This window comes from Aulonocara stuartgranti, assembly GCF_965226115.1.
Source record: "Aulonocara stuartgranti genome assembly, chromosome: 3".
Classification (NCBI taxonomy): Eukaryota; Metazoa; Chordata; class Actinopteri; order Cichliformes; family Cichlidae; genus Aulonocara; species Aulonocara stuartgranti.
In genome coordinates, this window is record NC_138941.1 from 43,601,619 (window position 1) to 43,623,323 (window position 21,705).

General features: G+C 40.9%; 1 protein-coding gene across 1 annotated transcript; it reads left to right on the forward strand.

Moving 5' to 3' along the window:
- Window positions 1-8,623: 8,623 nt before the first annotated feature.
- LOC309702788 (low affinity immunoglobulin gamma Fc region receptor II-b-like) lies at window positions 8,624-20,973 on the forward strand (the record flags this gene model as incomplete). Its single annotated transcript, XM_082527416.1, has 9 exons — window positions 8,624-8,750; window positions 9,812-10,078; window positions 10,561-10,839; window positions 12,823-12,942; window positions 19,506-19,568; window positions 19,676-19,735; window positions 20,065-20,127; window positions 20,342-20,404; window positions 20,516-20,973. 9 exons carry the CDS (start codon window positions 8,624-8,626, stop codon window positions 20,521-20,523), a joined length of 1,050 nt encoding a protein of 349 aa, XP_082383542.1. The 3' UTR covers window positions 20,524-20,973.
- Between the last annotated feature and the right edge of the window lie 732 nt (window positions 20,974-21,705).

Consider the following 21,705-nt stretch of genomic DNA (forward strand, 5'->3'; position numbering starts at 1 on the left):
CTCCAACCATCCTGGCCTCAGATACACAGCAGTGAGACAGTCACTGTCAGATGTGAAGGAAGTCAGACGCTGTTTGTATGGAGAGAAGACAAGTTAATCAGACCTCGAACATCTGAATACAGAATCAGCAGAGCTACTGAGTCTGACAGTGGAGGATACAGCTGCTGCACCATGAGTCTTTCAGTCTGCAGTGACATCTTCACACTGACTGTATCATGTAAGTTGGACACATTTCATTGAGTCATATTGTTCTTTGTTTTAGTTTAGTAACAAAATCAGAGAAAATCGTAACAAACATTAAACACAGATGTGATGATCTCAGTTTCTTCAGTACCTGCACATGTGTAGTTTCCACCACTGCAGCTCAGAATTATGACACAATTATTTTGTTTTTATAATTTATTTGAAGTTGTGGAACAAACATGATCAATAAATACAGAATGAGCAGAGCTGCTGTCTGACGATGGAAAATACAGATGCTGAAAAAAGAAAAGGCTGATCATCAACAGAGAAGAGTTCTGTTATCACATCACAGCCCTGGTTGGGGTCGGGGATAGCATACAGTATGAAAAACATCTGTGTGAATTATGACTGATAAATGCTGCTGACTGTGCACTGGTTATGCATCTTTATGCATATATATTTATGTGATCATGATCCTTAAAACAAACATTTAAATAAAAAACAGATTAACAAAAAATCTGATAATAAGAGCGACCACAATCAACTGGCCTCAGATCAGCTAACAGTGTATAGTTCACCTGTCTCTGCATTTAGGAGTACAGTTTGGTGACAGAGCATAAAAACAGTCTCACCTGATTCTTGATTCACTCTGATAAAGTTTTCATCATGTTATATACATCCAGCGTTAGCTCCTGGCTCTCTGGCTGGCTAACAGTTAGCTGAGATACCTGTGCTGTCCTCATGTGTGCTGCTGCCAGTTGTTGATTCTCATCAAATTTGCTTTGAAGTCACTTTTTTTTCTTGTGCTGTTTGTGCCTGTTTGCATCAAGTGTGATGATCACACTGAGATCAGGGACCGACCTACCTGAGAAACCTGAGATCTATTATTGAACTCCATCCATCTTCTTAACCCATCATCCAGGGTCGTGACCTATTAAGCACTTACTGAATTAAAAAAATACATAAATTGTAAATTAATAAAAATAAATTGGATTTTTTTAAAATTACTATTGAGTTTTTATGTTGAAATCTTTATTTGTTATATAACAAAGTTTTTCCTGAAGCAACTGACAGTCTGATGTTTGTCTTTCCTGTAACATCAACAGCAAGTAAACCCAGAGTCACACTGACAGCACAAAGTTCAGTCATACCAGCAGGGGGCAGTGTGACACTGAGCTGCTCTGTGGAGGGCTCTGCTGGCTGGAAGTTTGACTGGTTCAGACGTGATTCACAGTTTTCTGGAGGTCAGAAAATAGGAGCTGGAACATCAGAGCACACGATCAGTATTTCAGAAGGAGGCATCTATTACTGCAGAGGAGGGAGAGGACATCCAGTTTTCTCCACAGAGGACAGTGCTGCAGTTACAATTCAGAAACAAGGTGAGGGTGAAATTTTGTTGTGAAATAAAACGAAACATCATGATTAAACTGAAGTAACAATTGATTTATGATTTTTTGCAGTTTAATATTTGTATTTATTTGTTTGTTAGGGAAAGTTTGGGCTGCTGTGAAACTGCAGCACAGCTGGTCTCAGATATTCACTGGTGAGACAATCACTCTCAGATGTGAGATTCAGGGAGGTGAAGGAAAGGTGTGGAAATATGAATGGACAGCACCCAACACAAACAGCCCTCCAACATCCAGTGAATACAGGATCAGCAGAGTTTCAGTGTCCCACAGTGGAGACTACAGATGTCGGGGTAGCAGTGACTATCTCTTAACAGGATGGAGTGATGCCTTCAGACTGACAGTTTCATGTGAGTTGGACCATGATTCATGCTGACATTTCATGTTTTCATGTTTACATCTGTCTTAACAGGAAAACTCCAACAATGATCCAGCTGTCTGCAGGCAGCTCAGGACAACAGTTTTTCTCACTGTGCAAACAGAAAGGAGAGACACCATGGAGGCTCTTAAAATATCAGCAGTTTAAAGAGGAATGTACAGAGATGACAGTTTGATAAGAGAATGATAAATCAGTGAAATCTTTAGTTTGTTAGACAGTCTAATGTGTCACATGCAGGGAAACTAATTTTTTTTAATTACTCTGTGAATGTTTAAAGTGTAATTAGTGCTGTAAGAAATGTATTCTTTATGATGATTTAATTTTTTTAATGGTTTTGTTTCTTCAACAGCAAGTAAACCCAGAGCCACACTGACAGCACAAAGTTCAGTCATACCAGCAGGGGGCAGTGTGACACTGAGCTGCTCTGTGGAGGGCTCTGCTGGCTGGAAGTTTGACTGGTTCAGACATGATTCAGTCTCTTCTAAAGCTCAACTCATGAGAGGAAGTGAAGCAAACAGAGTTATTAGTGTCTCACAAGGAGGTCTGTACCACTGCAGAGGAGGGAGAGGAGATCCAGTTTACTACACAGAGGACAGCAGTGACGTCACAGTTGTGGAGATTTGTGAGTTTTAAACTTTCTGTTATTTAAGTTTCTCATGTGTTTCATACAAATGTAAAAATAAACATTGTGGCATCAACTCCAAAAAAAAACTGCACATTTATCGCTCATTAGCTGCTGTTAGTCTTTAAATTGTATTGTATTAAATATTTTTGGCCTCTCTCTTTAAATGCTTCTTCACCTTAAACTGACTTTAAGTGGACATGAAAGACTACATGTATTAAGCCACAGAGCCATTAAACAAACAAACAAACAAACAAAAATAAAGGTTAATCCTGAACATGTTGTCATCCGAGGTCATCAACAGCTCAGCTAACATCAGATCAGATCAGGGTCGGTAACCCGCGGCTCTTCCGCCCCTCAGCTGTGGCTCCCGCAAGCTTTGGGTGAAAAAATGAAAAATAAAAGTCCCACACAACATCCCCAACATCTGCAGGAGGAAGTTTACAGAGTGAGAAAAAGAAAAGTGTGTTTATAGCAGCAGCTACTGCAGCCAGAGAGAGTCTGACAGGCCCAGCTGTGAGCCACATGTTAGTATCCAGCTGTTCACTGTGTTCACCGCCTCCAGAGGAAGAAAGTGTGCTGCTGTAACCTTCCCTCGCCTCTCTCCATCTCTGCACTTTGCCATAAGTTGACCCAGAGCAGAAAGCTAGTTAGCAGCTACGAGCCAAACTCAGAACACGGAGCATCAGCCAGAGGTCTCCGTGGGTCAGAGCCGTGGATCTGGAGATAAACCTGCCGTTCTGACACTCATGTCAACACGACAAAGTCTGCTTTCCATAAGGAGACAAATTTGTGTTGAAAGTATTACAAACACACACGACATGATCAACAAGCAATGATTTGTGACTTGAAAGCAGCTCACATTTGTGGATCTGTGTGAAGCTGGCAGTTAAATTAGACTCAAAACCCCATGTGGGCACGAGACGTGATCTGTGCGTGTCAGGTGATTCGTCCACATGTATTTAAGCTGTTGTGAGCTGTGTATTATCACCAGATATGCTGTTATTGTGCAATAAATATCTTTATGTTTTCGACCCTGAGCTGATGTATTTTATACTCAGGGCTGCCCGTGGCTGCATGAAAACAACAGAAGATGATCGCTCATTGAAATGGACTGAAGACATAATTATATACAAAGAGTTTTCATGATTATTCTTCTTATTTTACAATTATTGGACCACAGCTACATTTTATTTACTTATTCTGAACTCAAACAGACCTGCAGAATGATGCTTTATTTAAAGTAGGCCTGCACAGGCCTGTGCTGTTTTTCTCCTCTTTAAAGTTTTTGTTAAAAAGTTCTTAAAAGGTAAAAAAGCTCTTCTTCTTATTAAGACATCTTGTGTTGTATTAAGTATATTTATTATCATCCTGAATTATGGACGATGAATTTTAAAGAAAGAAATCTGAAAAACAATCCGGACGTTAAAATTTGTGCCTCAATGATCAGCAGTTACTCAGGTTTGTGTCGACACATTTGTACAATAGTTTGTGTGAACTGGAGACCTGAAAAGTTGCACACAAATCACTGCACACAACTGTAAATCTTACTTTCTGCTTGTGAATCATATTATACACAGTTGTACCACTTTCAAGGTAAATTTGTTGCCATAAAAACAAGGATATACTGTCCACCTTCACTCCCTGTCTCTGTAGCTGTAAGTGGTTCTTCAAAGGGAAAATGCAGCTGTTAGCTGTAATGTTAGGATTTGTAGATCACTTTATAAATGTGGAGTGTGTGGAGAACAGGCTGTGTGAGTCAGATACACCAGTGGGCCACCACACACGTGTACCACACGGTAAATAAATGTAAACACTGATTTTTAAATCCAGCTTCATTTACAGTCAAAGTGTCACCAGGATGCAGTAAATCTTTCTCCTCTGAACAACAGAAAAAAGAAAATCAGGCTTCAAAATGACTTCATGTTTCTATTTGTCTCTAACTGGATATTTTTCTGTGAACAGTTCCCAGTAAGCCCACTGTGACCCTGCAGCCATCCTGGACTCAGATATACAGCGGTGAGACAGTCACTGTCAGATGTGAGATTCAGGGAGGTGAAGGAGCTCAGTGGACGTATGAATGGAGAGCAGCCAAGTTAAACACACCTCCAACATCCAATGAATACAGAATCATCAGAGCTACTGAGTCTGACAGTGGAGGATACAGCTGCCGGGGCAGAAGGGACTATTTCTTCTCAGAGTGGAGTGATATCATCACACTGACTGTATCATGTAAGATCTTTCATCCAGATTATTTCAAATTACTTATTGTGTTAATCTAACCTTTAACTGGGAAAATGAGTCATCTGCCTATTAAATAAAATCACAAATCAGATGTTAATTTATTTATTTTTTATTCCAGTAACTTTCAAACATGATAACAGACAGTTTGTGTTTATATTACAAAACTGATCATTTAACCATTTGTGGACAGGCTGCAGTCTTCAGTGTCCATGAACAGCATCAACATGCTGGTTCAGACGTTTCTTCTCAGGGTAGAAATTATTTCTTTTCTTCTTGTATAAAAATATTTTAATGTTAGTTTTAATTCAAAATTAACATGTAACACATATAAACATCAAAGAAAAAGCAAGTGAATGTTTCAGTTCAACAAGCGCTCCAGTCAGACATTAAACTTCAGTAACACTGTGCAGTTATGAAACTTTAATCTGAGTCAAACTGATTTAATCAGCATTAAATAAATCAATGAAATAAACATCACCCCACAGATACAACCCCAGTGAATTATGTCCAGTGTTCACTCAGTGTGGGTGTTAAACTGTGTGACTGGAGTCGTGCTTTGTGGCATCGAGAGCTAACAGCTAACAGTTAGCCAAGCTAACATTGAAGCACTTTTGCAAATAGGATCGAACAAAATGAGTATGGATTAAAAAAGTACACTTGGTGTAGCATCCCCGGTTGAAAAGATGGTCTCTCAAACTGATGGTTCGCAATCCTTTTATTAAACAGCCGTGTATGTGAACACACCGTAAGAGCTACAACATACAGAATAAAAGACTATTAGTAAATCAAACAGTGTGTTACCTTTAACCTTTTGACTTATTCATTAATCACAAATTAATTCTCCTTACCTTACATAACAAATAACACTAAAACTTGTAAATTATTGCATATAACAGGGAAATCGTTGCATCGCTGCCTAAACATGACGAGGTACGTTTGCGCCCTCTAGTGGGTGAAAACTTAGCCTTCATGCTTAGTAGCGGTCAGCAGCTATATGCTCCGTAAAACAACAAAATACATATCTACAGGACAAACTTTGGTACAAACCTTGTTCCCTCATCAACCAGGTGCTAAGAAACTGCTTTCCACTCAGTGTTGCACCTTAATAGCCGTTCTTTTTCCCATTCCCGTCCATTAACCATAGAGCACACCTTCTCTCTGTGCATTAAAACTCGCGCTTCTGCCATATGGTTTACGCTACTTGATTTACGGCACCTTGTCGCTCTGTGACTTTCAAAATAAAAGCATTCACTCCAACAATATAATAGCCACTCATAAGTTTACAAAACACTTTACCAAATATTAATGAGGTCATTTACACTTGGTGACAGACAAACAGGGTATTTTAAAACTTTACTTATACTCTATACCACTATAATTACTGCTTGTGAATTGAAATGCATTCTGGGATACCTGGCTGCCCCACGTCCACAGTACCACCAGTTCATCGCATTCGATTGTCTAGTATTGATCTGTGCTGACTTACTCTACATGGTAACCAATCAGATGTTAGACGAGCTGCAGTGGCAGCGTTAAACAAGACCCTCCACAGGTTTTTCACATTTTGCCAAGTTTGGTCTCATGAGGAACACAAACTCCATCTTTAGCTGAATTAAACTCAAAGGACTCCTGTGTGGTTTTATTTTATTGGAGACTTCATTGGAGTCTGTCAGCCTCTCTGATTGTTCAGTTTTCCTCTGTAAATAAGGTGTTTACATTATTCAAAATTACATTTAAGATCATAGAAAACTACATGAACTTGATGTTGGAACCATGTCAGCGATGGTCACGGTGCTCAAACAATAACAGACACCATTCAGTGTAGTGTGATTTTAGACTATTATTAAAGGGAAAAGTAGAGAGGACACAAACAAACTGACCATGGATTAAACATGGATAAAGTACTTTGTATTTGTGACATTTGTCTTTGAATAGATGAAGAATAAGTCAGAGGGAATCTGTAGTGTAGTTGTGCATGAAGACCGTCTAATGTGTCACATGCAGGTAAATGTTTTCTGTTTGGTGCTAGAAGCTAAATGACTGAGTGAATGTGTGAAGTTTGATCATTACTATTAAGCACTTACTGAAAAAAACAACAAATTGCATATTTCTAAAATGATTCTTGAATGTTTTACTTTCTCTTTAAAATCTTTATTTATTGTAACAAAGATTTTCCTAAAGCAACTGACAGTCTGATGTTTGTCTTTCCTGTAACATCAACAGCAAGTAAACCCAGAGCCACACTGACAGCACACAGTTCAGTCATACCAGCAGGGGGCAGTGTGACACTGAGCTGCTCTGTGGAGGGCTCTGCTGGCTGGAAGTTTGACTGGTTCAGACGTGATTCACAGTTTTCTGGAGGTCAGAAAATAGGAGCTGGAACATCAGAGCACACGATCAGTATTTCAGAAGGAGGCATCTATTACTGCAGAGGAGGGAGAGGAGATCCAGTTTTCTCCACAGAGGACAGTGCTGCAGTTACAATTCAGAAACAAGGTGAGGGTGAAATCTTGTTGTGAAATAAAACGAAACATCATGATTAAACTGAAGTAACAATTAATTTATGATTTTTTCAGTTTAATATTTGTGTTTATTTGTTTGTTAGGAAAAGTTTGGGCTGCTGTGAATCTGCAGCACAGCTGGTCTCAGATATTCACTGGTGAGACAATCACTCTCAGATGTGAGATTCAGGGAGGTGAAGGAAAGGTGTGGAAATATGAATGGACAGCACCCAACACAAACAGCCCTCCAACATCCAGTGAATACAGGATCAGCAGAGTTTCAGTGTCCCACAGTGGAGACTACAGATGTCGGGGTAGCAGTGACTATCTCTTAACAGGATGGAGTGATGCCTTCAGACTGACAGTTTCATGTGAGTTGGACCATGATTCATGCTGACATTTCATGTTTTCATGTTTACATCTGTCTTAACAGGAAAACTCCAACAATGATCCAGCTGTCTGCAGGCAGCTCAGGACAACAGTTTTTCTCACTGTGCAAACAGAAAGGAGAGACACCATGGAGGCTCTTAAAATATCAGCAGTTTAAAGAGGAATGTACAGAGATGACAGTTTGATAAGAGGATGATAAATCAGTGAAATCTTTAGTTTGTTAGACAGTCTAATGTGTCACATGCAGGTAGGGATGGGAATTGATAAGAATTTATTGATTCTCATTGGCTCCACTTTGAGAGTCGCCACCATCTCTAAGCAGAATATCAAAGACATTCATGCAGATTAGAGGCTGTGAGGTCAAATGTTTGTGCATGTTGGAGGTATTTCCCCTCTTTGTTGGGATCATTACTAGAAAAAAGTAAAGCAAAAAAATTCTTACACAAAATCAGCACAAAGAGACCTTACATCGGTTGTCATGGTGATTCTACAGTAGAAACATGAACAGCTAGAAATGGAGCTGCAGCCTGACTGCTCATCAGTTTGTTAGGATGAAGTTCATCACTCTTGGTTATTGGCTAGCTTAGCATTAGCATGCTATCCTTGCAGGTGCTTTAAAGAGCTCCAACAAAAACTACTTTGTTTCTGTTTGTAGATAAATTAATCAGTGAATGTTTAAAGTTTGATCAGTGCTGTAACAAGTTTATTCTTGAGGGTGATTTAATGTTTTACTTATTTTGTTTCTTCAACAGCAAGTAAACCCAGAGCCACACTGACAGCACACAGTTCAGTCATACCAGCAGGGGGCAGTGTGACACTGAGCTGCTCTGTGGAGGGCTCTGCTGGCTGGAAGTTTGACTGGTTCAGACGTGATTCAGTCTCTTCTAAAGATCAGCTCATGAGAGGAAATGAAGCAAACAGAGTTATTAGTGTCTCACAAGGAGGTCTGTACCACTGCAGAGGAGGGAGAGGAGATCCAGTTTTCTACACAGAGGACAGCAGTGACGTCACAGTTACAGAAACTCGTGGGTTCAATTATTTTATTTCTACCAGACTAAGAGGTCATTATGTAATGTGTGCTAACAACTTTATCTAATAGCTGTGAGTTTATTAACCCTCAGATAAGTTTTCTGTTCATTAAGATTACTTGGAAATGTGGGAAAATAGAAACATTTATTCAACTTTGTTTTTGATTTAAGTCCAAAATTGTGAGATTAAGGACTCACCCTCACAGAAAATGTGCTCTCCAAAAAACATCAACAAAACGATTCAGACCTTTAAAAAATGTGTTTTAGCTACAAAACCTCAAATTGAGGAGAAAAGTGAGATCTTGCAGTGAAAAGTTTCAGATTTTGTTTTAATAACAAACAACAAAACAAATGTTTCTGTGTTACAGTGTTGATGTAAACACCAGCCGTACCTGCAGGTGTAAACATGAGACTGTGCTGTAACAATGTAAACACTGTATATGAGAGTTGTGTTGGATCTGATTGTTCAGTGTTCAGCATGGTGATGGCTGAGGGATCAAAGCTGTTCCTTAGTTTGTTAGTTTTTGTCTTTATGGCTCTGAAATGTCTGCCTGAAGGTAGACGTTCAAACAGTGCATGACCTGGGTGAGATGGATCCTGAAGGATTTTCTTCGTGTTCCTGAGACTGCGGGAGCTGTGCAGGTCTTCAAGTGAGGGCAAAGGATGGCCGACTATCCTCTGGGTGACCTGTATAACCCTGTGGAGCTAATTCCTCTGTGCTACTGTGCAGCTGTGCTATACAGTTCTTCATGTAGCACAGTATGCTATCAAAAACCAGCTACAGGTCAGGGTGTTTGAAAATATCTCAGTGCATCCTGATGAAACAGTCCTGCCTCTGGCCTGGTTTTGACTGTCTTTGTGCTGATTGTAGCAATTTTACAAAGTGGGATGTGGCCGTGATGAAAACAGTTACCTGTGGTCAGACTGGCCCGAGGTGTGGTTTAACCCTGTAGCCTGTTTGAGGTTGATTTTTTTTCCACTCATGTTACTCTCATGTTTTAAACATCTGAATTTTTATGTTTCTATTTGTCTCTAACTGGATATTTTTCTGTGAACAGTTCCCAGTAAGCCCACTGTGACCCTGCAGCCATCCTGGACTCAGATATACAGCGGTGAGACAGTCACTGTCAGATGTGAGATTCAGGGAGGTGAAGGAGCTCAGTGGACGTATGAATGGAGAGCAGCCAAGTTAAACACACCTCCAACATCCAATGAATACAGAATCATCAGAGCTACTGAGTCTGACAGTGGAGGATACAGCTGCCGGGGCAGAAGGGACTATTTCTTCTCAGAGTGGAGTGATATCATCACACTGACTGTATCATGTAAGATCTTTCATCCAGAGTATCTAAATAAGAAAAAGCACTTCTTCTTTCTTACAGCTTTATAACTGTCTTTCATGTTGGTCAGTAAAATGTTTAGTTTTTATTCCAACAACAAAAACCTGAACAGCAGCTTTTTATTCACAGTGAAGAGAACAAAACATATGAGAGTAACTTCTCTGCTGTGCAGCTCTAATACATGAAAGATGAAATGCAGAACAAATGCTGGATCTGTCTCAGCTGCTCCACCACATCCACTAAGAAACATTAAATCCACTGATTGTTCCTCATGTGTGTTTTTAACTTAGAAATGCAGCAAATTAAATATGAAAGATTGGTGTTGTGTTTGTGTGATAGTTGTACAGTTTGTTGCAGCTTCACCATTAAAGTTATGTGATATTTATTATTTCCATATTTCCACCAAGTTATTTCAACTGGTTTGATTCAGTCATTGACTTTTGTTCTTTTTCTAAACTGAACTGCAGATAAACCAAAGGCCAAACTGAGAGCTGATAACACAGCTGTTCCAGTAGGGGGCAGTGTGACCCTGACCTGCTCTGTGAGCCCATCATCATCATCTGGATGGAAATACTACTGGTACAGAGATGAAAAATCCTCTGAAGCCCTGACCACACAAGATGCAGTTTTCCACTCAAATGGACAAATCAGTGTCTCACAGGAAGGACTCTACAGGTGCAGAGGAGGAAGAGGAAACCCAGCTTACTACACAGAGGACAGCCAGTCAGTCAGGATTGGGAAAACTGGTCAGTTTAACATGAGGTCAGATAAATTCCTGATTAAGGAGGAAGATGAAGAAAAAAAAAAACTTCAACATTTTTGACATTCACGTGTTTTTATTGTACTTTCTTGAACAGTAACAGCCTCAAACAGGCCTGTTGTGACTCTGTATCCAAACTGGTCTGAGATATACAGAGGAGAGACGATCACTGTCCGATGTGAGATCCACGGAGGAGACACTGAGTGGGATTATGAGTGGGAAACAAACAGCATGATAAAAGCTCCAAATCAAAATGAATACAGGATTAGATCTGCTTCATCATCCAACAGTGGAAACTATCGCTGTAAGGGCAGAATGAAAAGTTCACAGCATGAAACAACAGAGTGGAGTGATTCAGTCACACTGACAGTTTCTGACAGTAAGTAGAGTCATAGTTCATTTAACCTGGAAATAGAAACAGTTTGTAAAAATATGTTTTTATTAGTACATGTTGAGATGTTTGACATGTTTAGATAGTCTCACTCTTAAAGTTCATCGTAAATATTTGTGAGTCAACATTTTAGTGACATTGAATCCAGAGTTAAGAGACGAAAGATTGAGAGAAAATCTTTGTTGAACAGATGAACCCCGTCCTGTCCTCACTGTGTCTCCATCATGGCTGAGTCCTGGAGCCTCAGTAACTCTGAACTGTGAGGTTGAACATCCGTCTGCAGGATGGAGCTTCTACTGGTATAAAGCTGTTCCTGATCTATCAGAGAAATCCTCCAGTTATGAGCTGCTACCTGATGGCAGTGGGACTGCACAGGACTCCTACATCATTCATGGACAGACACACACAGCAGGATATGTGTGCAGAGCTGGAAGAGGAGACCCAGAGTATCACACTGATCACAGTCGACCAAAGTTTGTTTGGTCTGCAGGTCAGTTTGAGGATTTTTAATCTTGATGTTGATGATTTGAAAGTCTGTAAATCTGGCTGCATAACTATCAGGACTCTTGTGAACCAAACAAAAGTCAAACGTATATTTCCACTGTGATATGTTGATCCTAACATCTGTGAGCTTTGTGTCTTCACTGCATGTTGTTTCCAGATGTTCATTCAGCAGCGTCTCTCACAGTGAGTCCTGACAGAGTGCAACACTTCACCTCTGACTCTGTCTCACTGACCTGTGAGGGAAACTTCACTGAGTGGAGAGTGAGGAAGTTCTCTGAGGACGGCCGACTCTCTGACTGTAGGAGAATGACTGGATCCACATGTGACATCAACACATCAAAGTCAGATACTGCAGTGTACTGGTGTGAGTCTGGATCAGGAGAGTTCAGCAGTGCAGTCAACATCACTGTACAGAGTATGTTATTATACATTTACTACTTGGATTTGGATGATTTAAACATCACATGAACTTTTGTCCCAGCTTTGCTGTATGTGAAGTCATTTTATCTGGAGAAAAATAGCAGTTTTTAAATACACAAGATCAGATCTTCATGATGAAAAACATTTGTACAATCTGTTCTTATTATTGTCTGTCAGCTCTTTCTAAAAGTGTGCAGCAGCTGATGTGACTGAACCAATTGTGTGTGATTGTGTCACAGATGATGGTAATGGTCCTATCCTGGTGAGTCCTGTTCATCCTGTGACTGAGGGAGCTTCTGTTAGTCTGAGCTGCAGTTTGAGAACACATAAAATACTTTCCAATGTGTTTTTCTATCACAATGACAAACTTATTCAAAATGATCCCCGAGGGGAGCTGAAGATCTCTGCAGTGTCAAAGTCTGATGAAGGTTTCTACAAGTGTCAGTACTCAGGAAGAGAGTCAGCACAGAGCTGGATGTCAGTTAAAGGTGAGCAGGATCAAAACATCTGATGGATTTTTATAAACCAATGACTGAGAAGGAACGTTATATTGTCTGATTTAAGTCTCAAAGTCACTCGGCTCCATTTTATAAAAGTATTTTTTTTTTATAAAATTCTAATTAATTAATAATTAATTGCTATTTGTTGTTACAGTAACTGTGTCAGGAGCTGACAGCTCTTCGTCTCCTGTGTGGTTGATTGTTGGACTGGTTTGTGGAGTCTCTCTCATTATTATTCTCCTGCTCTTGTTGTATCGCTGCAGACAGTCCAAGTGTAAGAGCCTCTTTTCTGTTATTATTATTGTTATTATTAGTATTAGTATTGATATTGACATTTCATTGAGTATCTGTCACGGTTAGTAAACTAAAACACAACTTTATCACAGAACTTAGAAAATTATCCAAATAAAAAAAACTAGGAAAACAAATTTCTACAAATCTTATTAAAACAAACTTTGATGAAGGATGTGACAGTAAAGGAAGATTGAGACAGTCTATAAAACACAATATAATGAGATGATGGGAAACAGGTGGGAACACAGTGATAACTAATGCCCCTTTTCCATTAGTACATTGGTGGACAACTCCAGGCTTCGAGGACCGGTGTCCCTGCAGGTTTTAGATGTGTCCTTGAACCAACACAGCTGATTTAAAAATTAGGTCCTCAACATGTCCTGAAGTTCTCCAGAGGTAACAAACTAATAATGTGATTCAGGTGTGTTGACCCAAGGTGAGATCTAAAACCTGCAGGACACCGGCCCTCGGGGCCTGGAATTGCCACCCCTGCATTAGTACCTACTTGGATCAACTCACAACTATTCGAATCGTATTGACTGGTTTTCTATTACAGTCAAGTACCACCTAATGTGTGTGGTCGTCCTAATAGCAACGTGGCTGAGCATCCTGTGACGTAATTAGGATGCGTCAAACACACTACAATGAAGGTGGACGTTGAGGCGATGATATACCTGCTGCTCAGTCTGTGAATTTTCGTCACACTCTGGGACCACGGTGTTGCTTTTGTAGCTGTTTTCCTCATTGCTGGGTTTCAAAAATGGCTGTTTTGATTTTCATCAATGTAATACTCTCATAAGTCATTGAGTGACGCCACTGAGCAGTCAATCAGTGGGATGCAGGCTGTTGACGTCACATTTTGGGACCGCCTCGGGTCGCCTGGAACTCCGGCTGAGTAAATACTGAAAAAGTACCTGGTAACAGGAACTATGACCTGATGGAAAACCCTGAAAACCATGGTGACCTGACCTGAGTAGTTACTAATGGAAAAGAGGTTAACAGAATGACTATGGAGGATGTAAAACTAGACCCACGATACAGACGAGAACAGAGTCCAAAATAAAACAGGAAATGAGTGACACTGAGACCTGGAGTAAGACACACGAGCTTGACGCAGACAGTAAACAAAACATGGAGACCAGAGAGAAAGAACAGAGTGAGAACACAAGGGGATAAACAACCTCTCATTAACCAAATAGACAGATAACTGTAATGTAAACATAACATCATACGAGAAAACGAGAATGTCAACAATACAAAATACAGAACTATGAAACTAAGAATGATCAAAAATAGAAAACCAGAGAAACCAAAACATCAAACCCCGGGTCAACCATTCAGGGACCTTGAAGGAAGCACAGGCAGGAAGTTACCTGCTACACATTGTTACCTGTTGCACCTCCAGTGTTGGGAAGGTTACTTTTAAAATGTATTCCATTACAGAATACAGAATACATGCCCCAAAATGTATTCTGTAACGTATTCCGTTACGTTACTGTCATGGTCCTGCGACCATGACTCAGTGACTTTATGTTTATGTACTTATTGTTATTACTTTCATTATTATTCATGGCTGTTTTGGGATGGTTTGTGTTTGGGATTTTAGACACTGGGTTCTGGGTTTGTGCTCCCTCTGTTGGTCCCTGGTGTTAGTGTTCCCCTGTCTCGTCAGGTTAATCAGGTCCAGCTGTTTCCCCCATCTGTGTGTGATTTCCCAGTGTCTCTTTGTATATTTATAGCGTGTGATTTCCTCTGCTCCTGGTCGCGTCGTCTGTGTTCCTACCTGTGTTCATCCTCTGTGTTACCCTGCGTACTCTGCATCTACCCTGTGAAATCCTCTGCGTGCTCTCCCTGCTGTTCTCCCTTCGTGTTCAGGTTTGCCACTCCTTTGTGTAGTTTCACCCAGTTTAGTTCATCCGTAGTTCTGTTTTGCCATCTCCTCTTTATGTTTGTTATTATCAATAAATCACCCTCACACCTGAATGAGTGCTGCGCTTTGAGTCCTCCTTCCACTCTCCACACGGCCGCTGCCCCGGACCGTGACAGTTACTCAATGACAGTAACGTATTCTGAATACTTTGGATTACTTAATATATTATCATGCTTTTTACAACAACGTGAATGTACTATTGCTGTGTGATTTATTACTATTACTGAAGGTGCGTGACTCCGAACTGTAGTAAAGGGACCTCTGACTAATACGGCGGGGTCCCTGTCGGCTCGTAGCCAAAAAATAGCTTTACTTTGTTGTCTGGGTCAACTTTTCTTGCGAGAGACAGAAAGAGGCGTTGAAAGGCTGCTCCAACGGAACTTATTGTTTTCGGAGGAAAACACGAACACGGTGTACAGTCGAGTCTTAATAGCTTACTTACAACTGGGCTCGTCAGGCACTCTTCTTGGCTGAAGTGGTTATTATTATATTTACATGCTTCCAGCTCCCGTTTTTCCTCGATGACAACTCGTACCTTTCCACTCCCCTTTTTCTCCCTCCTCGCGCTCACAGACACATAACGTGTATGGCAGTCCATTCTCCCTGCAACACGGACTACACTGCCCATGATGCTACATTCTTTAGAGCTATGCTTGTAGCATTCTGCCTGTTAGCTTAGCACAACAACAACAACAACGAAAAGGCGCTCTCTCTCTCTTTTTTTTTTTTTTCTTTTCTTTTTTTGTCCCGTTTGGATCTATAGCCATCAGAATTGTTGTCTTGAGGCCAAGAAAGATGCCAAGCGGATTTATTTTACCAAGTGGATCATCATGGCCTTGCCATATTGGTCCATTTGATTGACCTTTATTATAATTATGAATTTATTTTATTTTTAGTTGCAAACGGGACAGACATGACTGGGGGATAGGACAGGGGGAAAGAATGAAAGAAAGAGGGGGAGAGAAAGAAAGAAAACCAAAGGGGAGAAGAGACGGTGAGAAGGGGGGGAAGAGAGAAAAAAACAAACAAACAAAAAAAAAACAAAACAAAAAAAAAAACTCCTGGGTCACCTGTATGGAGAAAAAAAACAGAGGAGACAGCAAACAACAAAGAGCAACATAATAATAGAAAAAAAAACAGCACCATCACAATAAACTAGCCAGCCATTGATATCAATAGTTACTAAATAATAAACGATATTGTGCAACACGCAAGATAGACAGCACACAGTGTGCTTTGAGGCAGCAGCCAAGAAAGCTGTAGTCCGCGTCTGTGAATACCCATGTGTACACCTGTGTGCATACCTGTGTGGATCAGCATGCTTGCATTCCAAAGGTTTCTCCATGTAATGATCTGCTAGGGAGTGTGGGGAGCCACAGCCCTGTCCTTTATGGTATCAAGCAGGTATCAAGGAGATCAAAACTCCAGACATCCAGAGGCCCCCAGAACACAAGAGACCAAGGAAGACCCACAGAGGGGCAGCTGCGCCACTGTCCCAGTAAGAGCTAAGGAGAGTCCCAGATGAGGGCTCATTCAGCAGCCGCGGAGCAGAAGCCAGGGGGAGTTGCAGTGACGCGCCCATGAGCTCCGCCGGCAGCCAGCTGTGCCTGAGTGACCGAGCCCCAGGCCGAGAGGCCGGGGGCACCCCACCTCCGAAATGGCCCGAGCGAGCCCCAATAAGCGGCCGCCAAGGAGTGAGCCGGTGTGTACCCGGACGCCCACCCCCAGATACAAAGAACAACCAACGCACGACACCTGAGGGAGTCCGCCACCGGTAGGGGAAGTGGTGGTGGGTGGAGATAGGCCTCCAAACCTTGGAGGGCCCGAGATGTCCCCAGAGAGGTGGCGTCTGATACCCAACCTGACATATAGACACAAACATACAGGCACACACATCCATTCCCACCCTCATGCTCTCATATGCACTTCACACTCAACCGACGTGGAGACAGACATAAAGAGACGCTGTATACACGATCACACTCCCCAAGCGTACTCTACAAACCGGGTCTAGGTACCCTTGCCCCTGGAGGGGGGAACCGCACCCAGACCCAGGTGGTGTTACCCTTTTCCCTGCGGTGGGGAGAGGCAGACCGCCCCGACTCCGCAGCAGCAGGGAGGCCCCACACCCCAGACCGCAGCCGGACGGCCAACTCCTCCTAGCCCCCCCGCTCCAGCAGGCCGCAGAGAATGGGGGTGAGAGAAGACTCCAAACCTCCCTCCACCCGCTCATAGTAGTGTTGATGCATGTGTGTTCTAAGGTGCAATTAAAACCCAGGAGGGCATGGAGCTACCTGCCAAGGAGCAGCAGGTAAGCGCATAGTTCCTCCTGCTAGCCCTCAATGTCTACGTGCATAGCTGGACTGGCCATCGGGCATACCGGGCATTTGCCCGGTGGGCCGCTGGTGATTTTTTGTTTTTATGGGCCGATCGATTTTTTTTTTTTTGGAAGGGTATAAATAATGAAAGGTGTTGGATTGGCCAATTGGTCATGATCGACTCTGGGCTGGACCAATTACAGCTGAGGAGGTCGGATGCACCCGCCCCCTTGTTTAGCAATCTTATAGACGAACTAAAGAAAATGGAGAACAAAAAAGGAAAGGAGGTGCGGAAAAAATTAGGGGCAAAAAGAAACAAGCCCTTCAGGCAGACGCTGCCAAATGTGTAAAAATAACTGAATTGTTTGGCGGTGGCTATGACAGAGCTTCCACAGATTTAGCAACATCAGCAAGTGGCGGAGGCCAGCAGGTGGATAAGGGAAAGGGGAGGCAGGAGGAAGAGAGACCGAGGTGGCCGCCGGTCATAGTGGCAAGTGAACTGAACTTTAGGTAAGAGGTTATGACCTGCTGTCTATCTGTGTCAGATATAAACCAAGTTTAGTTGGAGTTTGTTTTCGTTGTGCTGACTTTTTACAGTCGCTTAGAATAACTGGTACTGCGTACTAGCTAGCATGACGGCGTTTATATACTGCTGGGCGGGTGCTATGAAGTTACTGATAGTAAATTGTATTTTATGCTTAAGGTTAGTTTCTCAAACTCCTCACAATCTTAACAAATTGTGCCAATCCTTACATGTTGCATCAGGCTGATTTATCATCAAAAGTGGAGAAGTCCGTGACAGGAGACAGAAGAGCAGCAGAGAGAGATGGAGAGATGACTTTATGTCATCCATGAGGGATGCATTTGACATATGTTTCACATATTATAGCCCAACAAGTTACTCATAGCAATTTAAATACGAGCAATCAATTTTTGGCAAATACCGGAAATCACTTTTTGGCACAACACCGGCTATTTCAGTTAATAATACAACAGCTTCTTGCCATTTTTTGTGTTTCTTTTTATAGCTGTGTAACTGAGTTCAATTGAAAGCCTGCATGCGCTAGTACCTGTTTGCCACAAGTTCCCAGAATCCTTTGCGGTTTCTGAATGACGTCACATTTTTGGTGGGCCGGTCTCTAGTCAAAATGCCCGGGCCGATTTTTTGTCCCAGTCCAGCCCTGTCTACGTGTATTTAAAATTGAGAGGTGGGCAATGATTCTTGGGGTGAGGTGTACACCCTGATGGTAACTTGGACTCCGTGTATTGTGCCCACCCCCAAGATCCTATATGTATGTGTAATGAGGGTGTGAGTAATGTGAATGTCTAAGTTGTGGGATCGCCCAGGAAACACACAGTCGCAGAGAGAGAGAGAGAGAGCGTCGCCCTGTAACCATGGCAACCGTAACGCTGCCGCCTGGAACAACAGAACGTAGCTGTCAAACAAAACCCAATCAGTCCTGACCCGCGACAAAATGAAACAGGAAAGTACCGCAGTGTAATCCATTTATTTCAACAAAGTAACTGTATTCTAAATACCACCTTTTTAAACGGTAACTGTAACGGAATACAGTTACTCATATTTTGTATTTTAAATACGTAACGGCGGTACATGTATTCCATTACTCCCCAACACTGTGTACCTCCAACAGTTACATCATGGTAGCTGAAGGGTCATCAGCTGGGAGCCACCCTTCATTGATGTTTTGCTCCATTAATCATGGAACATCTTGTGGTGGTGGAGCAATGGGTGGAGGTCTCCCTACTGTCCCTGCAGCTGACCCTAGGACGCTTGTCTTCCCCACAGCTGGTCTTTCCAGATCTCCATTAACTTTCACATGTCTTAGATTCAGTTTGTGCTCAGTTTTTATTAAAATCTAGTTGCACAAACATCTAAATAACTGACTGACTACATGCACAAAAGATCAGAAACAAACAGGATTTTACAACCTGATTGTATCTTTAACTCGACTGAAAGAATCCACAAATGTTATTGTTTCATATCAGAACAACACAAACAGTAACACCATGATGGGTTCATGCTCTGAAAATATCTGATAGTCCTGTTGTTGATTTAAACACAACTAATGAAACTCTGTAAAAGGTTTTTCTGTTTTTTCATTTATCTTTGAAAAATGTGTCATGTTGGTTTTCATGTGTGAGGCACTGAAACACTGGTGCAGTACATCATGTGAAAAGCACAGAGCAGCTAGAGATGAAACAGTCTTTTAATTTAAGGAAACTGGCACCATGTCATTGGTTTACAATTGTGTAACTAAAATATGAACATTTCAGGTGCAGATAAACCCCCAGATGTCATTTACTCTAATATTGAACTGGAAAACTTTGGAAATAAGTGTGAGTATACAAAACATATAGAATGTAGAAGAAAAGCCTGGAAAGTTTTTGAAAAGTTTAAAAATATATTAAATGTTTTTCTTTTGTGGATTCGATCATCTTCACAGGGAAGCATCATAAACCAGAGCAGAGTGCTGTTTACTCTGAGGTGAAGACGGGAGCTGCAGGTACAGTCACAACAGTCTCATTCAGTGTTTGTACTTGAACATGTCATCACATCATTATATTGCAGGTAATTATCGGTCAACATGGAGTTTAGTTATTCACTTACTAATCAGTGTTTCAGCTTTACTGAATCACAGCATCCACAGATTCTGACCCAGACCTCAATCACAAAACACACACATGCAAAGCTGAAGTGTCACAGGCAACAAATGATTTTTACTTAGATTTCTTTCACTGTAGTTGTAAAAAGTTTAAAGTCCATATGTATTCAACATGTTTGTATCATATCTGTGCTGAACAAATGTGTCCTGAGCTCTGACGTCTCTTTTAGAGGACAGTCTGATGTATGCTGAGGTCAAACAGCCCAAAAAAGAAAAAGCCAAGAAAAACAAAGGTGAGCAAAGTCTGCCATCATCTCCACTGAATATTGTTCATCATGTTTATCTGCTCTTACAATGTAAATCTGTTTATTTTAATATTTATATTTATGTATTCACACTTTGTCAGCTATTTAAAATCTTCTCTTTTATCTTTGCATCAGTGGAGACGTCAAGTTTCCTCCTGGTTAATGATATTATTGTTTTCAATGATCTTCTCGTCATTCACAGGAAAATCAAGTCCTGCAGCTGATGCAGCAGTTTATTCTGAAGTCACATCAGGAAGCTCTCTCAGTAATTCTGCTGCCATGCAGGCTGATTTATTCTTCACATTATTAAATGTCTTCAGCTCATAATATCTTTACATGTTGGAAATCACTTTGTCTTTTTGTGCTTGTCTTACAGGTCAGTGAGGAGAGCTGTAGCAGCAAAGCCAAGAAGAAGCTTTTTATGAAGCCACTCTTGCTCCTCTGCTGCCCAAATATCAGACATGCTCAGCTTTATGTGCAGTTACAATATTACATCATAATATCATATAGAGTTAGTACTCTCTTATAGCATAAAGCATACTGTGTTCTATATAGTCAGCTGTTTTTATATTCTTAAAGCTTTCTGTATATAAAACTTAACTGAATGTTTCCTGTTTCAACATCAGTGAGAACAAAGTGTGAAATATGTGATCTTTAGTAGCTGATAGCACGACTTTAAGTCAGCAGTGTTACATTAAAAAGTACTGTTATGGGCAGCAACACATACTTTTACTGTATTTGTTTAAAAATCTACATTATTTAAATAAATGATCTGATCAGTACTGTGTGAATTTGAATGTAATGAATGTATTTCTTGATTTCTTTTCTTTTTTGTTTTGGGGGTTTTTGCTTTATCTTAAACATTTTTATTCATTTTCATGCATTTATAGTTAGATTGAATCTGAATTGCTCAACTTGAATAAAAGCTTCTAAAACTGAACTATATTTTTAACATTTAAAACAGATTTGAAGGATGGGTCGGGTGTATCCTTCGTGGCCCAACCTATCCCAAAATTCATAGCGCGGCCCAGCCAATTCCAGTTTCCAAGAATGGCGGCAGCTACTTAGTTTTAATATTACTCTTATTACTCTTTCTGGGTTACAAAATAAACTTTTAAGATATTTTCAGCTGAGAATGTAGCTGTGTGCACTTCAAATATCTGCTCTGTTTATCAAGACATCACATATTGGCAAAAGTGCTCCTTTTTGTTACCCACCAGCTCGATAGCTAGCCGGGGTTTCAAGGCTCACAAGAGCCGGCGAGAACACTGAACTCCCCGGCACATCATTTTCAGATCCCTGCGGTCTTTGGCTACTCAGGTTAAACATGATCTAAGTCACTTAGATGACTTAAAAAAATATATTTTTTTGGCTTTTCTCAGTGTTTTATTTGTTCCTGAGTAAATCGGTTTGGCTGAGATTAAAGTTATAGTTTTTACACAGCTGAATAAACATCACACAAAACTGATTAAAAAGAGTGAGATGGTAGAATTTACTCCAGTGTCCTGTTATATTTTAGATAGCAAGGAGCAGACGGCTGAGTTTATTATTAAACTTTACTGAGAC